The sequence below is a fragment of the Pristiophorus japonicus genome, chromosome 6, assembly GCF_044704955.1.
Source record: "Pristiophorus japonicus isolate sPriJap1 chromosome 6, sPriJap1.hap1, whole genome shotgun sequence".
NCBI lineage: Eukaryota > Metazoa > Chordata > Chondrichthyes > Pristiophoridae > Pristiophorus > Pristiophorus japonicus.
In genome coordinates this window covers 174,885,975-174,900,027 of record NC_091982.1, presented here as the reverse complement: position 1 = coordinate 174,900,027, position 14,053 = coordinate 174,885,975, and the positions used below count along the sequence as shown (strand labels likewise).

The 14,053-nt window shown below is 48.5% G+C and overlaps 1 protein-coding gene and 1 long non-coding RNA gene across 2 annotated transcripts in view; one reads left to right on the top strand and one right to left on the bottom strand.

The window, feature by feature from the left end:
- chrnd (cholinergic receptor, nicotinic, delta (muscle)) overlaps window positions 1-14,053 on the bottom strand; it is an 83,562-nt gene that overhangs the window by 18,452 nt on the left and 51,057 nt on the right. Inside the window, exon 8 of the mRNA XM_070883401.1 lies at window positions 3,500-3,611. Within this exon, the coding sequence (XP_070739502.1) occupies window positions 3,500-3,611 (112 nt within the window). The remainder of the gene's footprint in view (window positions 1-3,499; window positions 3,612-14,053) is intronic.
- LOC139265879 (uncharacterized) overlaps window positions 1-14,053 on the top strand; it is a 47,526-nt gene that overhangs the window by 4,187 nt on the left and 29,286 nt on the right. The gene's annotated exons all lie outside the window — the stretch shown is intronic.

The following is a 14,053-nucleotide window of genomic DNA, read 5'->3' as shown; positions in this document are numbered from 1 at the left end:
CACAATGGATCAGTGAACCGGTTGCCGCTCTGGATTGACCCAGGCAATGGTCACGCACTGTTGGGGAGGAGCTGGTTAGCTGAGATGAACTGGAAATGGGGGGATGTGCATGCCATGTCATCTGTGGAGCGAAGTTCATGCTCACAGGTCCTACAGCAATTTGAGTCACTATTTCAACCTGGCGTTGGGACGTTCAAAGGTACCAAAGTAGTGATACGCATCACCCCGGACGCCAGACCAGTGCACCACAAAGCCAGAGCTGTGCCGTATATGATGCGGGAGAAAATTGAGAGCGAGTTGGACCGGTTGCTGAGAGAGGGCATCATCTCGCCCATTGAATTCAGCGACTGGGCAAGCCCCATCGTTCCCGTCCTAAAAGCGGATGGTTTGGTCAGAATCTGTGGCGACTACAAGGCCACTATCAACCGGGTGTCCCTATAAGACCAATACCCGCTCCCAAGAGCAGAGGACCTTTTTGCCACACTGGCAGGCGGCAAGCTGTTCACCAAGTTGGACCTCACTTCAGCCTACATAACCCAGGAACTGGCCGACAAATCCAAACTACTGACCACCATCACCACACACAAGGGACTGTTTGTTTACAACAGGTGTCTGTTTGGCATTCGATCAGCGGCCGCGATCTTTCAAAAAAACATGGAAAGCCTGCTCAAATCCATTCCCGGAACAATCGTATTTCAGGACGACATCCTCATCACCGGTCATGACACCGAGGAACACCTCCACAACCTGGAGGAGGTGCTACGTCGACTGGACTGGGTAGGCCTGCGACCCAAGAAGTCTAAGTGTGTGTTTTTGGCTCCCGAGGTCGAGTTTATGGGCAGGAGGGTTGCTGCAGATGGGATTCGGCCTACCGAATCCAAAACGGAGGCGATTCGACGAGCGCCCAGGCCCTTCAACACATCGGAGTTGCGTTCATTTCTGGGACTCTTGAACTATTTCGGGAATTTTCTGCTGAACTTAAGCATATTGTTGGAGCCGCTACACGTGCGCCTGCGTAAGGGTTGCGATTGGTTTTGGGGGGACTGTCAGGAACAGGCTTTCAATCGGGCGAGGAACCTACTTTGTTCAAATAAGTTGTTGCCCCTGTACGACCCCTGTAAGAAATTGGTTCTGACATGAGATGCATCGTCCTATGGGGTTGGGTGCATGTTGCAGCAGGGTAATGCTGAGGGGCAACTACAACCTGTGGCTTATGCCTCCAGGTCGCTCTCTCAAGCTGAATGGGATGGTTGAGAAGGAAGCACTCGCATGTGTCTATGGGGTGAAAAAGATGCATCAGTACCTTTTTGGTAGGAGGTTCGAATTAGAAACAGACCACAAGCCGTTAACATCCCTGCTGTCAGGCAGCAAGGCTGTCAATGCCAATGCGTCAGCCCGCATACAGCGATGGGCTCTCACGCTGGCTGGTTATGACTACTCCATCCGGCACCGGCCCGGCACTGAAAACTGCGCTAACGCGCTCAGCAGGCTTCTACTAGCCACCATTGAGAGGGCAGCGGAGCAAAGCATTGAGATGGTCATGGCTGTCGATGTCTTTGACAGCGCAGGCTCCCCCATCACAGCCCGCCAGATCAAAATCTGGACCAACAGAGATCCCCTCCTATCCCTGATTAAGAAATGTGTCCTGACTGGGGATTGGGCACACGGAGCATGCCCTGAGGAGGTCAGACTGTTTCACAGACGGATGGATGAGCTCTCCATCCAAGCCGACTGCCTACTGTGGAGCAGCCGGGTAGTCATGCCCCAGAGGGGCAGGGAAGCATTCATCAGGGAACTCCACAGCGAGCACCCAGGCATCGTGCTGATGAAGGTCATTGCCCGGTCACATGTGTGGTGGCCAGGAATTGATTCAGACCTGGAACACTGTGTTTGCAGGTGCACGACGTGTGCCAAGTTAGGTAATGCCCCCAGGGAGGCCCCGCTCAGCCCTGGTCCACCAGGCCATGGTCATATATTCACGTAGACTACGCGGGCCCGTTCATGGGTGGTTGATGCACACTCGAAATGGATCGAGTGCATCATTTTGAATTTGTGCATGACATCCACCACCGTGGAGAGTCTGCACGCGGTCTTTGCGACCCACGGCTTGCCGGACATCCTTGTTAGCATTAATGGCCCATGTTTCACAAGCTACGAATTCTGGGAGTTCATGTCGGGTAACGGCATTAGCCATGTCAGGACAGCACCGTTCAAGCCGGCCTCCAATGGCCAGGCGGAACGTGCGGTCCAAATCATAAAACAAGGCATGCTCTGGATTCAAGGACCCTCCCTTCAATGCCGCCTATCGCGCTTCCTGCTGGCCTATAGGTCCCGACCGCACTCGCTCACGGGGGTCCCGCCCGCGGAGCTACTTGTGAAATGAACACTCAAAACTCGGCTGTCCCTCATCCATCCAGTCTTGTCCGACATTGTTGAGGGCAAGCGCCAGTCCCAAAATGAGTACCATGACCGAAATTCAAGGGGGAGATGGATAGAAATTGATGACCCCGTATTTGTTCTCAATCACGCTTTGGGGCCAAAATGGCTTGAGGGTACTGTAATAGACAAAGAGGGGAATAGGGTCATAGTGGTTAAACTTAACAATGGGCAGATATGCTGCAAGCATCTGGACCAAGTAAAAAAAGGTTCAGCATGGACACTGAGGAACCTGAGGAAGATCATGAGATGGTATTCACACCACCGCCAGTGAACGAGCAACAAGAACATTCAGCAGCATGCAGTCCCTACGGTCAGCCCGGACAGGCCGGAATCACCACAGGTGACAGACATGCATACCAAGGCTCAACAACCAGAGCCCCAACTGCGGCGCTCCACGAGAGAGCGCAGACCACCCGAGAGACTTAACCTATGATCCCAATAAGATGTTGAGGGGGAGGTGATGTCATGTATGTAACCTTTATGTAACAACACTGCAATACTGTATATTTGAAAGAAATGCACACCTTGACCACAGGGGGTGAACTTGTGGGAGACACTCCTCACCTGGTCATCCAGGTATATAAAGGGAGGTCCCACGCAGGGTCATCACTTCTTGGTCCTGTGAATAAAGGTTCAGGTCATGGAGTGACCTTGTCCATAGAATGTGCCTCGTGTGGATTTGTGGTATTGTGTAAGGACTTTACACTAACCTGCTGAAAATAATGAGGAAATTTCCATCTGCCACCCTGTGTATATATTTGTCATGGTATAATACTGTATATTTTGGATGGTGCAAAAAGCTGGCCTTTATATGCTGGACAAGTTGTAAGTATTTCAGGAAGGTTTGTTTCTCCTATTCAACCTAAATAAGCTTTCTGCATTTACGATAGTTTACTTTTGATCGTGTGTATATTTAGAATCTCACAAGATGCTCCCTTGATATTTTTCACCATCCCTGGGCATAGACATGCCACAATAACAGTACCTCTGCAAATAATTTTGGACAAGAGACTGGTTTGGAATTTTTCAAAGTCTGTAGCAAAGGTTTACGATCACTCACTTGCCAATTAGTGGGACAGCTAGAGCTGTCTCTGGTAACCTTTGTGAAATCAGCAGCAGAAAGACAGACTGAGCAAGTAACACAGAAATAGACAAGGTAATCTTCTCACCACCTGAGAAAGAACAGAGAAAAGTAAATCAACAAATTCTTCAATTGCAAGTTTTGCATTTTGTTAAAAGTTCCTGCCCTCTCTGGATTTTAAAAAAAATCCGTATATTTTGATGTCATGTTGAAAACAGTTTTTTACTCCAACATCCTTTCCGCCTCCCCCAATCCCCACATAAAAACTTGCACATCTGTCTGTATTATTTAAGTGGGGCACTGAATGAATACCACTTGCCTGTCTGTAGGGAGGGAAGAGGAGTTATCTCCAGTTGACCTTGTGTAACTCCTGATAGCTAAATTAGGAAGACCAATGACAGTTGTTTGGAGCAAAGGTTTGCCTGCTCCTTGGACTCAGCAATTGCTTGCAATACACAGAAATGTAAAGTGGAAACAAGATATATTGAAGCGATGATTTAAAAAAAATGTAATGTCTGAAAATTCTGGCCATTACATAAGTACATAAGAACATAATAAATAGGAGCAGGAGTAGACCATTCAGCCCTTCGAGCCTGCTCTGCCATTCAATAGCATCATGGCTGATCTTCTACCTCAACTCCACCTTCCTGCAATATCCACATATCCTTTGATTCCCTTAGTGCCCAAAAATCTATTGATCACAGTCTTGAATATACTCAACGACTCAGCATGGGGTAGAGAATGCCAAAGATTTACCACTCTCTGAGTAAAGAAATTTCTCCTCAACTCAGTACTAAATGGCCGACCCCTTATCCTGAGGCTATGATCCCTACTTCTAGACTCCTCAGCCAGTGGAAACATCCTCCTTGTCAAGTTCCTTAAGAATTTTATGTGTTTCAATGAGATCAACTCTCATTCTTCTAAACTCTAGGAGACTATTCAATCTGTCTTCATAGGGGACAATGAGGGTATAGTCAAGCAGTCATTTCCCATTAATTCTTGTTATACTACTTATCACACACATGGCTGCAGTGGCACTAAAGATGGTATGTAAACAGGATCAATGGCAGATTGAACTGAGATCCGGACTCAACTGCCTAATGACAGACCTGACCTGCAGATCGCAGACTGTAATATCTTCAGTTCAGGTCCCATGAGGCAAATTTTACATGTGCCACCAACAACAACAACAACTTGTATTTATATAGCGTCTTTAACATAGTGAAATGTCCCAAGGCGTTTCACAGAAGCATTATGAGACAAACAATTTAACACCGAGCCACATGAAGTGAAATTAGGGCTGGTGACCAAAAGCTTGGTCAAAGAGATAGGTTTTAAGGAGCGTCCTGAAGGAGGAAAGAGAAATAGAGAGGTGGAGAGGTTTAGGCAGGGAATTTCAGAGCTTAGAGCCCAGGCAACAGAAGGCACGGCTACCAATGATTGAGCAATTATAATCAGGGATGCTCAAGAGGGCAGAATTAGAGGAGCGCAGACATCATGGTCAAGAAGAAAAAATAAATCTAAATTTTGGAACATCATTTCCCACTCAGTTGTTGCTCCTGAAATAATTTAAAAAGTTAAAAAAGAATCAATAAAACTTGTTGTACAGCATGCCATGATGACATGACATTATAAATAAAGAAATCATGTTTTTGAGGTGTCTGTGTGAATGGGACTTCCAAAGCAATGGAGTATTCATGCTCCCTTTGGTGCCATTTTGGTGTATTTGTTAGCACTTTCATTTTTGATTCCGAAGATTGTGGATTTAACCCCCATTTGAAGCATTCAGTACGCATTCTAGGCTGATAATTTGTTGCAGTATTGGAGGATCATCATTCAGAGGAGATGTTAAAGTGAAGTCTTTTCTGCCCATTCAGGTGGGTAGGTATTAAAGATCCCAAAGCATTATTTGCAGATGAGCAGAGAGTTCACCTGTATTGTGATCAGTATGCATCCTTCAACCAACACCACCAAAAAATCAAATTAGCTGGCCATTTATCTCATTTGTTGTTTGGGATTTTACTGTGCAGAAATTGACACAACAGTGACTGTATTTCAAAAGTAATTCATTTGAGCAATACACATTGAGATGTTCTGAGGACATGGAATTGGGGGTAATATATTCGTTTGGGATTGGAGTAATATATTAGCTTTAGATTGGGAGGTAATATATTAACTTGCAATTGAGGATTGGTTAATAGGCAGAAAACAGAGAGTAGGACTATATGGGTAATTTTCAAAATGGCAGGTTATAACTAGTGGGGTGCCACAAAGATCAATGCTTGGGTCCCAGCTATTTACAATCAATGGGCTCAATTTTCCCCTGTGATTTGCACCGTTTTTTTTGGAGTAGACTGCTTTTTTTGGCGTATTGAGTCAAATTTTTGTCGTATTTATTTTTTTCAAACTTTTCCCCCTGCGATCTGTGCTGGCGTAACTGATTTAGTTATGATTTTTCTAGGCCAGTTTTTTTTACGTCATAAGGGGCATTCCCTCAAGTCTGCGCCAGTTTTTTCAATTGTTCGCAGTTTGGCCAACATTTTTTCCTCCGAGGTCAGCGTATCTGGCCACTCCTGAAAAACCTTCTGGTGAGTTAAGAAACCAGCGCACATTCACAAATCGGAGCCATTGTTTTTAAATCGAAAATTTTGGAGGGAGTCAAGAACACTGTCAAAATCAATAAAAAAGTTCAATTTTTTTTACCTGTCAACGTAGAAGTGTAAATTTGTTGGATTTCACAAGTTTTCTCATTTTTTTACTCACTCGCACGCCACCAGTCTTGAAGAAGGCCTGGAGGGTTGTAGATTTGGCCGGCAGAATCGGCCTCTCGTCCGGACACAGTGGCTCGGGGTTTGGTTACAAAACAAGCCATGGGGGGTCGGGGTGGGGGGAGAAAGAGAGGAGAGGAGGGAGAGATAGCCGATCTTACGGCTTGTAGCCCGGGGAGGGAAAGAGAGAGCCGATCTTACAACTTGTAGCCTGGGGAGGGGGAGGGAGAGACAGAGCCGATCTTGTAGCCCGGGGAGAGGGGAAGGGAGAGAGAGGTCACAGACTCAGGGGGGGAGATGCGGGGAGAGGAGATCCTGAAGGCTCAGCGACAACTATTCTACATGGACATGTTTACTGTTTGGAGCTGTTCCGTAATGTGTTGTGTTAATGGAACATAGTTCAGTTTTAGGTAAGGTCAATGCTCTCTGCACTCAATGACATCATCTGAATCACATCCATTACATCCTGCATCTCAGGAGAGCGCGGTTGAGCTCTCCTTCCCCTCCTCCCATTGGTGTGGCTCGCACCCCAACAATGGGACTCGCAGCCTGGGACTGTTGGGCCCTTGGTGTGTGTCATGTATTCAACCAGCATTGTAACCCATGTATAAACTGACTTAAGTTGTACACCGTGAGAACACTGACCACTAGGTGGGAGACACTCCTAACCTGGACCTTCAGGTATAAAAGGGGAAGCTCCACCCACCTTCATCACTTGAGTGCTAAGGAATAAAGGACAGGTCACAGACTGACCTTCTCTCAAGCATGGGCCTCATGTGCATTTATACTGTGCAGTAAGGACATATCAATGGCGACAACAAACTGGGATTTAAACCACGCGAGCATGGCCACTAGCAGAACAGACGAGAGGTACTGTGTTAAGGAATGGTTGGGACAGAGATTCAACATTGTTAAAGCAGCACACAGTTCTCCAGGCAGACAAGGGCAGTCAGGCATGCCCCAACATGTAGTCGAACCCAGAGCGGGGAGTTCGACAGAGACAATGGCAAGCTGAACAGCGATTCACGCCATTGCAAGGGACAATAGGGCCAGTAATGGGGCCATCAACACCTGTTAATGGTGCACTCAAGGACAATAACAGGGGCAGTCAGGGACGATCGACTGGCAAGGGACCTTTTGTTTCAAACCGCAACTCATGCTGGAGGCGTGGAGGCATACATTCAGCCGGAGTTTGCAGAGATGAGCAAAATACCTGCAGAAATGGACACTGGGGGAAATCGCTGGAAGCTGAAGTTCAGCGAGTTCATGTGGAGCACGTATACAGTTCATACACCAGGACGCCACCGATAATGATGAAAGTGCTCCTCAATGGCATCCCAGTATCAATGGAGTTAGACACGGGTGCCAGCCAGTCCCTGATGGGTATCAAACAGTTCGAAAACTTGTGGGCATCCAAGGCCAGGAGGCCAAAATTATCGACGATTGACGCACAGCTACGGACTTACACAAAGCAGATCATTCCGGTGCTAGGCAGCGCCACGGTAGTCGTGACCCACAAAGATTCGGAGAACAGTTTGCCACTCTGGATTGTCCCAGGGGACGGTCCCGCACTACTGGGGAGGAGTTGGCTTGCTGTCATGAACTGGAAATGGGGCAATGTCAATGCAATTTCCTCTGTGGAGCGAGTATCATGCTCACAGGTCCTGGACAAATTTGACTCATTATTTCAACCCGGCATTGGCACTTTCATGGGGGCCAAGGTGGTGATTCACATAAACCCGGATGCCAGACCAGTACACCACAAGGCCAGAGCGGTGCCGTACGTGATGCAGGAAAAGATAGAAGGCGAATTGGACCGCCTGTTGAGGGAAGGCATCATCTCGCCAGTCGAATTCAGTGACTGGGCGAGCCCGATTGAGCCGGTGCTCAAGGCGGATGGGTTGGTCAGGATATGTGGCGATTACAAGGCCACCATCAATCGGGTGTCACTCCAAGACCAGTACCTGCTCCCGAGAGCGGAGGACCTCTTTGCGACGCTATCCGGTGGCAAACTTTTTTCAAAATTGGACCTGACCTCAGCTTACATGACCCAGGAGCTGGCGAGTGAGTCGAAGAAGCTGACCACCATCACAACACACAAGGGGTTGTTTGAGTACAACAGATATCCGTTCGGGATTCGCTCGGCCGCCGCGATCTTCCAACGAAATATGGAAAGCCTCCTCAAGTCGATTTCAGGGACGGTGGTTTTTCAGGACGACATCCTCATTACGGGTTACGATACTGAAGAACACCTCCACAACCTGGAGGAGGTGCTACGCAGACTGGACCGGGTAGGTCTGCGACTGAAAAAGGCGAAGTGCATCTTCCTAGCTCCAGAGGTAGAATTCCTGGGGATGAGGGTAGCAGCAGACGGGATCAGCCCTACTGCATCCAAGACGGAAGCGATCCAGAGAGCACCCAGACCCCGTAACACGACGGAGCTGCGTTCGTTCCTGGGGCTCCTGAACTATTTTGGTAACTTTCTTCCCAAATTGAGCATGCTGCTAGAGCCGCTACACGTGCTCCTACGCAAAGGTCGCGAATGGGTCTGGGGGGGCAGCCAGGAAAGGGCTTTTAATAGAGCACGCAATTTGTTATGTTCCAACAATCTGTTAACGCTATATGACCCATGTAAGAAACTTGTGTTAACGTGCGATGCGTTGTCCTATGGTGTCGGGTGTGTGTTGCAGCATGTCAATGCCAAGGGTCAGTTACAGCCGGTAGCTTATGCCTCCAGGAGTCTGTCCCAGGCAGAAAGGGGCTACGGGATGGTAGAAAAGGAGGCGCTCGCATGTGTATATGCGGTAAAGAAAATGCACCAGTACCTGTTTGGCAGGAAATTTGAGCTGGAGACAGATCACAAACCCCTAATGTCCCTTTTGGCCGACAACAAGGCCATAAATGCAAACGCATCGGCCCGCATACAGAGGTGGGCACTCACGTTAGCCGCCTATGACTACACAATTCGGCACGGACCGGGCACCGAAAACTGCGCCGATGCACTCAGCAGGCTCCCACTAGCCACCACTGAGGGGGCTACCGAGCATGATGCTGAGATGGTCATGGCTGTTGAAGCTTTCGGAAGCGAAGGCTCACCCGTGACAGCCCGTCAGATTAAAGTCTGGACAAATAGAGACCTGCTATTGTCTCTAGTCAAGAAATGTGTCCTGAATGGGGACTGGGCAGCCACGTACAGGACATGCCCTGAGGAATTTAAACCATTTCACAGGCGCAAGGATGAACTCTCGATTCAGGCCGATTGCCTACTCTGGGGAAACCGCGTAGTCATGCCCCAGATGGGCAGAGAGGTGTTCATCAGAGAACTCCACAATGGGCACCTGGGCATTGTCACGATGAAGGCAATTGCCAGGTCACACGTTTGGTGGCCAGGGATAGACGCAGATCTGGAACTTTGTGTTCGCAGGTGCAACACGTGTGCCCAGCTGGGCCATGCGCCCAGGGAAGCCCCCCTTAGCCCCTGGCCATGGCCCGCCAAGCCTTGGTCATGCATCCATGTGGACTATGCAGGTCCTTTCATGGGGAAAATGTTTTTGGTTGTAGTAGACGTCTACTCCAAATGGATCGAGTGTGACATTTTAAATTCAAGCACATCCTCTGCCACGGTGGAAAGTCTACGGGCAATGTTCGCCGCCCACGGTCTACCGGACATCTTGGTCAGCGACAATGGCCCGTGCTTCACAAGCACTGAATTCCAGGACTTCATGGCAGGCAATGGAATTAACCATGTTAGAACGGCACCGTTCAAGCCGGCCTCAAACGGCCAGGCAGAACGGGCAGTGCAGATAATCAAACAGGGGATGCTCAGATTCCAAGGGGGTTCCCTACAAACCCGCTTATCACGCCTCCTGTTGGCCTATAGATCCCGACCACACTCGCTCACAGGGGGTCCACCCGCGGAGCTACTAATGAAAAGGATGCTCAAAACCCGATTATCCCTTGTACACCCCACCATGAAAGAAATTGTCGAGAGCAGGCGCCAGTCACAATATCACTACCATGACAGGAATGCGAGGGCGCGATGTATTGATGTAAATGATCCTGTTTTTGTCCTCAACTACGCTGCAGGGCCCAAATGGCTCGCAGGCACTGTGGTTGCCAAAGAGGGAAATAGGATTCTGGTAGTTAAACTTACCAATGGACAAATCTGCCGCAAACATGTGGATCAAACAAAAAGGAGGTTCAGCAACCCCATAGAAGAAGCAGAGGAAGAACACGATATAGAGTTCACTCCACCACAGGTGACCGAACACCGGAACCAAAGGGAGGAGAGCCCAGTCACTGTGGGCAGTCCGGACAGGCCTGAGGCACTGCAAACAGCAGACACTCAGGCCAGCGCCCAACAACCGGAGCCCCAACTCAGGCGCTCTACAAGGGAGCGTAAACCACCAGAGAGACTCAACCTGTGATCCCAATAAGACTTTGGGGGGGAGGTGATGTCATGTATTCAACTGTCATTGTAATCCATGTATAAACTGACCTAAGTTGTACACCGTGAGAACACTGACGACTAGGTGGGAGACACTCCTAACCTGGACCTTCAGGTATAAAAGGGGAAGCTCCACCCACCTTCATCACTTGAGTGCTAAGGAATAAAGGACAGGTCACAGACTGACCTTCTCTCAAGCATGGGCCTCGTGTGCATTTATACTGTGTAGTAAGGACGTATCAGTGTGCCTCGCTGCACCACACCACTGGGACCCGCAGCCTCGGAAGGTGGGAAACCATGGAATTTCCCACCAACACTCAAACCACTAGTCACCGAAGAGGCTGGTACCTCCATGAGCGGCACCTCCTCCATATTCTGTACAACAGTGGGAGTTTCATCCAGCTCCATCCCCTCTCCCTCCCCTCCCCCACCATGTTCTTGGTCTGGAGGGTGGAATTGGAAGATGTTCTCCTCTTCAGGCTTATCCTCGTCTGAATCTTCTTCTGCATTGTCAGGGTTGGCCTCAAGTTCTGCAAAATATAACAGAACAGTCAAATGGTTAGCAGCAGAGGAGGGGGCAGGGTGGGTGGCATGAGTAGGCTCACACAGTGCAGGCTAGGCAGCAGGTTGATGTGAAGGGCCACGATGAATTTGAAGGACTTATCCTTTCCCTCAAGTGTGGGCCCAGCTTTTGCAGTATTGATTGCTTTTTTCCAGGCAGGACCCATCAAAGCAGCATCCCTCTCTTCCAAAGGTGTCAGTGGGTGCAGATTTGTCAGGCCTCCTCCTGTTCGAGTTCTTTCCCTTTTGTTGTGGGCCACTTTGCTCTGCAAAGATGAAAATGCAACTTTTTAGAGAGGGTGTCTTTCTGCTGGGTGGGACATATACAGCTAGTCATATTTACAATTGGTTTGAATAAATGACAATATTACTTACATTAACTACTTGACCAAGCTCCTGCCATTTCTTTTTACACTGGCTTCCAGATATCGTGGTGTTCACAACTGCGCAGTAATCTTCTGCAACTTGGTTCCAGCGTTTCTTCAATTCTTTTGGTGGAATTTTTATGCGACCACTGCTGGTATCCAGCTCCTGCCATCTGTTCTCAATCATAGTAACTGGTGCCTCCACTTCTTTAGTAAGAAATTCTTGCTCCTTGCTCCGCGTTGCATCTTGTATTGCTCCAGCTGTGATTTTTCCAATGCTCTCACAGCACTCCTTCTCACACACAACACACACACAACTGGCTCCTTAAAAATGGCCGATTACCAAATCCGAGCTGTACTGAGCATGCGCGTCCATTGGAACGATGTCAAAAACGTAACTTTTTTGTCCCGCACATGCGCAGAAGGTACGGCATTGTTATTTGGTGCAGACAGCAGGCTCCATCCCCCGAGGTGACTGGATACGCTGCGCGGCACCAAATTCGAATTATAGATCAGGGAAACTTTGGCAAAATATTTCTGCCGCATATCTGGCCTAGAAAACCTGGCGTAACTCTGGCAATACGCCAGAAAACAGGCTTGGGGAAAATTGAGCCCTATATCTTTAACCTCAGCGGTTTACAATGTATAGCTCTAGATGAGAGTAATGTAGCCAAGTTTGCTGACAATACAAAACTAGGTGGGAAAGTAAGCTGTGAGAAGGACGCAAAGAGGCTGCAAAGGGATATAGGCAGGTTAAGGTAGTGGGCAAGAAGGTGGCAGATGGAATATAATGTGGGGAAATGTGAAATTATCCACTTTGATAGGAAGAATAGAAAAGCAGAATATATTTTTAAAGATGAAAGACGAGCAAATGTTGGTATGCAGAGGGCTTTCGGTGTCCTTTTATATGAATCACAGAAAGTTAACATGCAGCTACAGCAAACAATTAGGAAGGCAAATGATATGTTAGCCTTTATTGTAAGGGTGTTAGAGTATGAGTCAGGATGTCTTGGTGCAATTATATAGGGCTTTGGTGAGACCGCACCTGAAGTACTGTGTTTTGGTCTCCTTACCTGAGTACTTGCCTTAGGCGGGGTGCAACAAATGTTCACTAGATTGATTTCCTGGGATGAGAGGGCTGTCCTATGAGGAGAGGTTGAGTAGAATGGACTTATATTCTCTGCAATTTAGAAGAATGAGAAGTGACCTCATTGAAACATACTAAATACTTAGAGGACTTACAGGGTAGAAGCTGAATGGTTGTCTCCCCTGGCTGGAGATTCCAGAAATAGGGGTCATAGTCTCAGGAGAAGGAGTTGGCCATTTAGGAACATAGAAAATAGGAGCAGGAGTAGGCCATTCGGCCCCTCGAGCCTGCTCCGCCATTCTATAAGATCATGGCTGATCTGATCTTGGGCTCAGCTCCATTTCCCTCCCCGTTCCCCGTGACCCTCCACTCCCGTAACTTTCAAAAATCTGTCTATCTCCACCTTAAATATATTCAACGACCCAGCCTCCACAGCTCTCTTGAACAGAGAATTCCACAGATTTACAACCCTCTTAGAGAAGAAATTCCTCCTCATCTCAGTTCTAAATACTAACTTTTTGTGTTTCATGCACAAGGACCCCCAGGTCCCTCTGTAATGCAACATTTTGTAATCTCTCTGCATTTAAATAATAATTTGCTATTTATTTTTCCTGCCGAAGTGGATAATCTCACACTTTCCCACATTATACTCCATCGGCCAAATGTTTGCCCACTTACAGCCTGTCTATATCCCTTTGCAGATTCTTTGTGTCCTCCTCGCAACTTGCTTTCCCATTCATCTTTGTACCATCAGCAAATTTAGGGGCCAATATTCCATATGGCTGATTTTTGGCGTAGTTGTAGAGCCATGTCCGATTTTTTAATGGCTGACTGCGCCAAAAAATAAGTTGCAAATTTCGCCAGAATAAACTTTCATTTTGGAGCACTGCAAATTGTCCTTAAGCTCTGTGGGTGGAGCTTAAGGTCTATGCTGAAAAACTGAGGTTGCCAGGGTAACGAGGGACACACTGAAGAGCTGAGGCTGCAAAGTGAAACATACAAGATGCAGCAAGACTTGAGTAATTGTAGAGCCCCGGTGCTGCTGCTATCCCGGGCTGAATGGCCCCCCGCCCCCGGTGCTGCTGTTAACCCGGGCTGATGGCCCCCGCCCCCGGTGCTGCTGTTAACCCGGGCTGAATGGCCCCCCGCCCCCGGTGCTGCTGTTAACCCGGGCTGATGGCCCCCGCCCCCGGTGCTGCTGTTAACCCGGGCTGAATGGCCCCCCGCCCCAGGTGCTGCTGCTAACCCGGGCTGAATGGCCCCCCCGCCCCTAATGCTGCTGCTAACCCGGGCTGAATGGCCCCC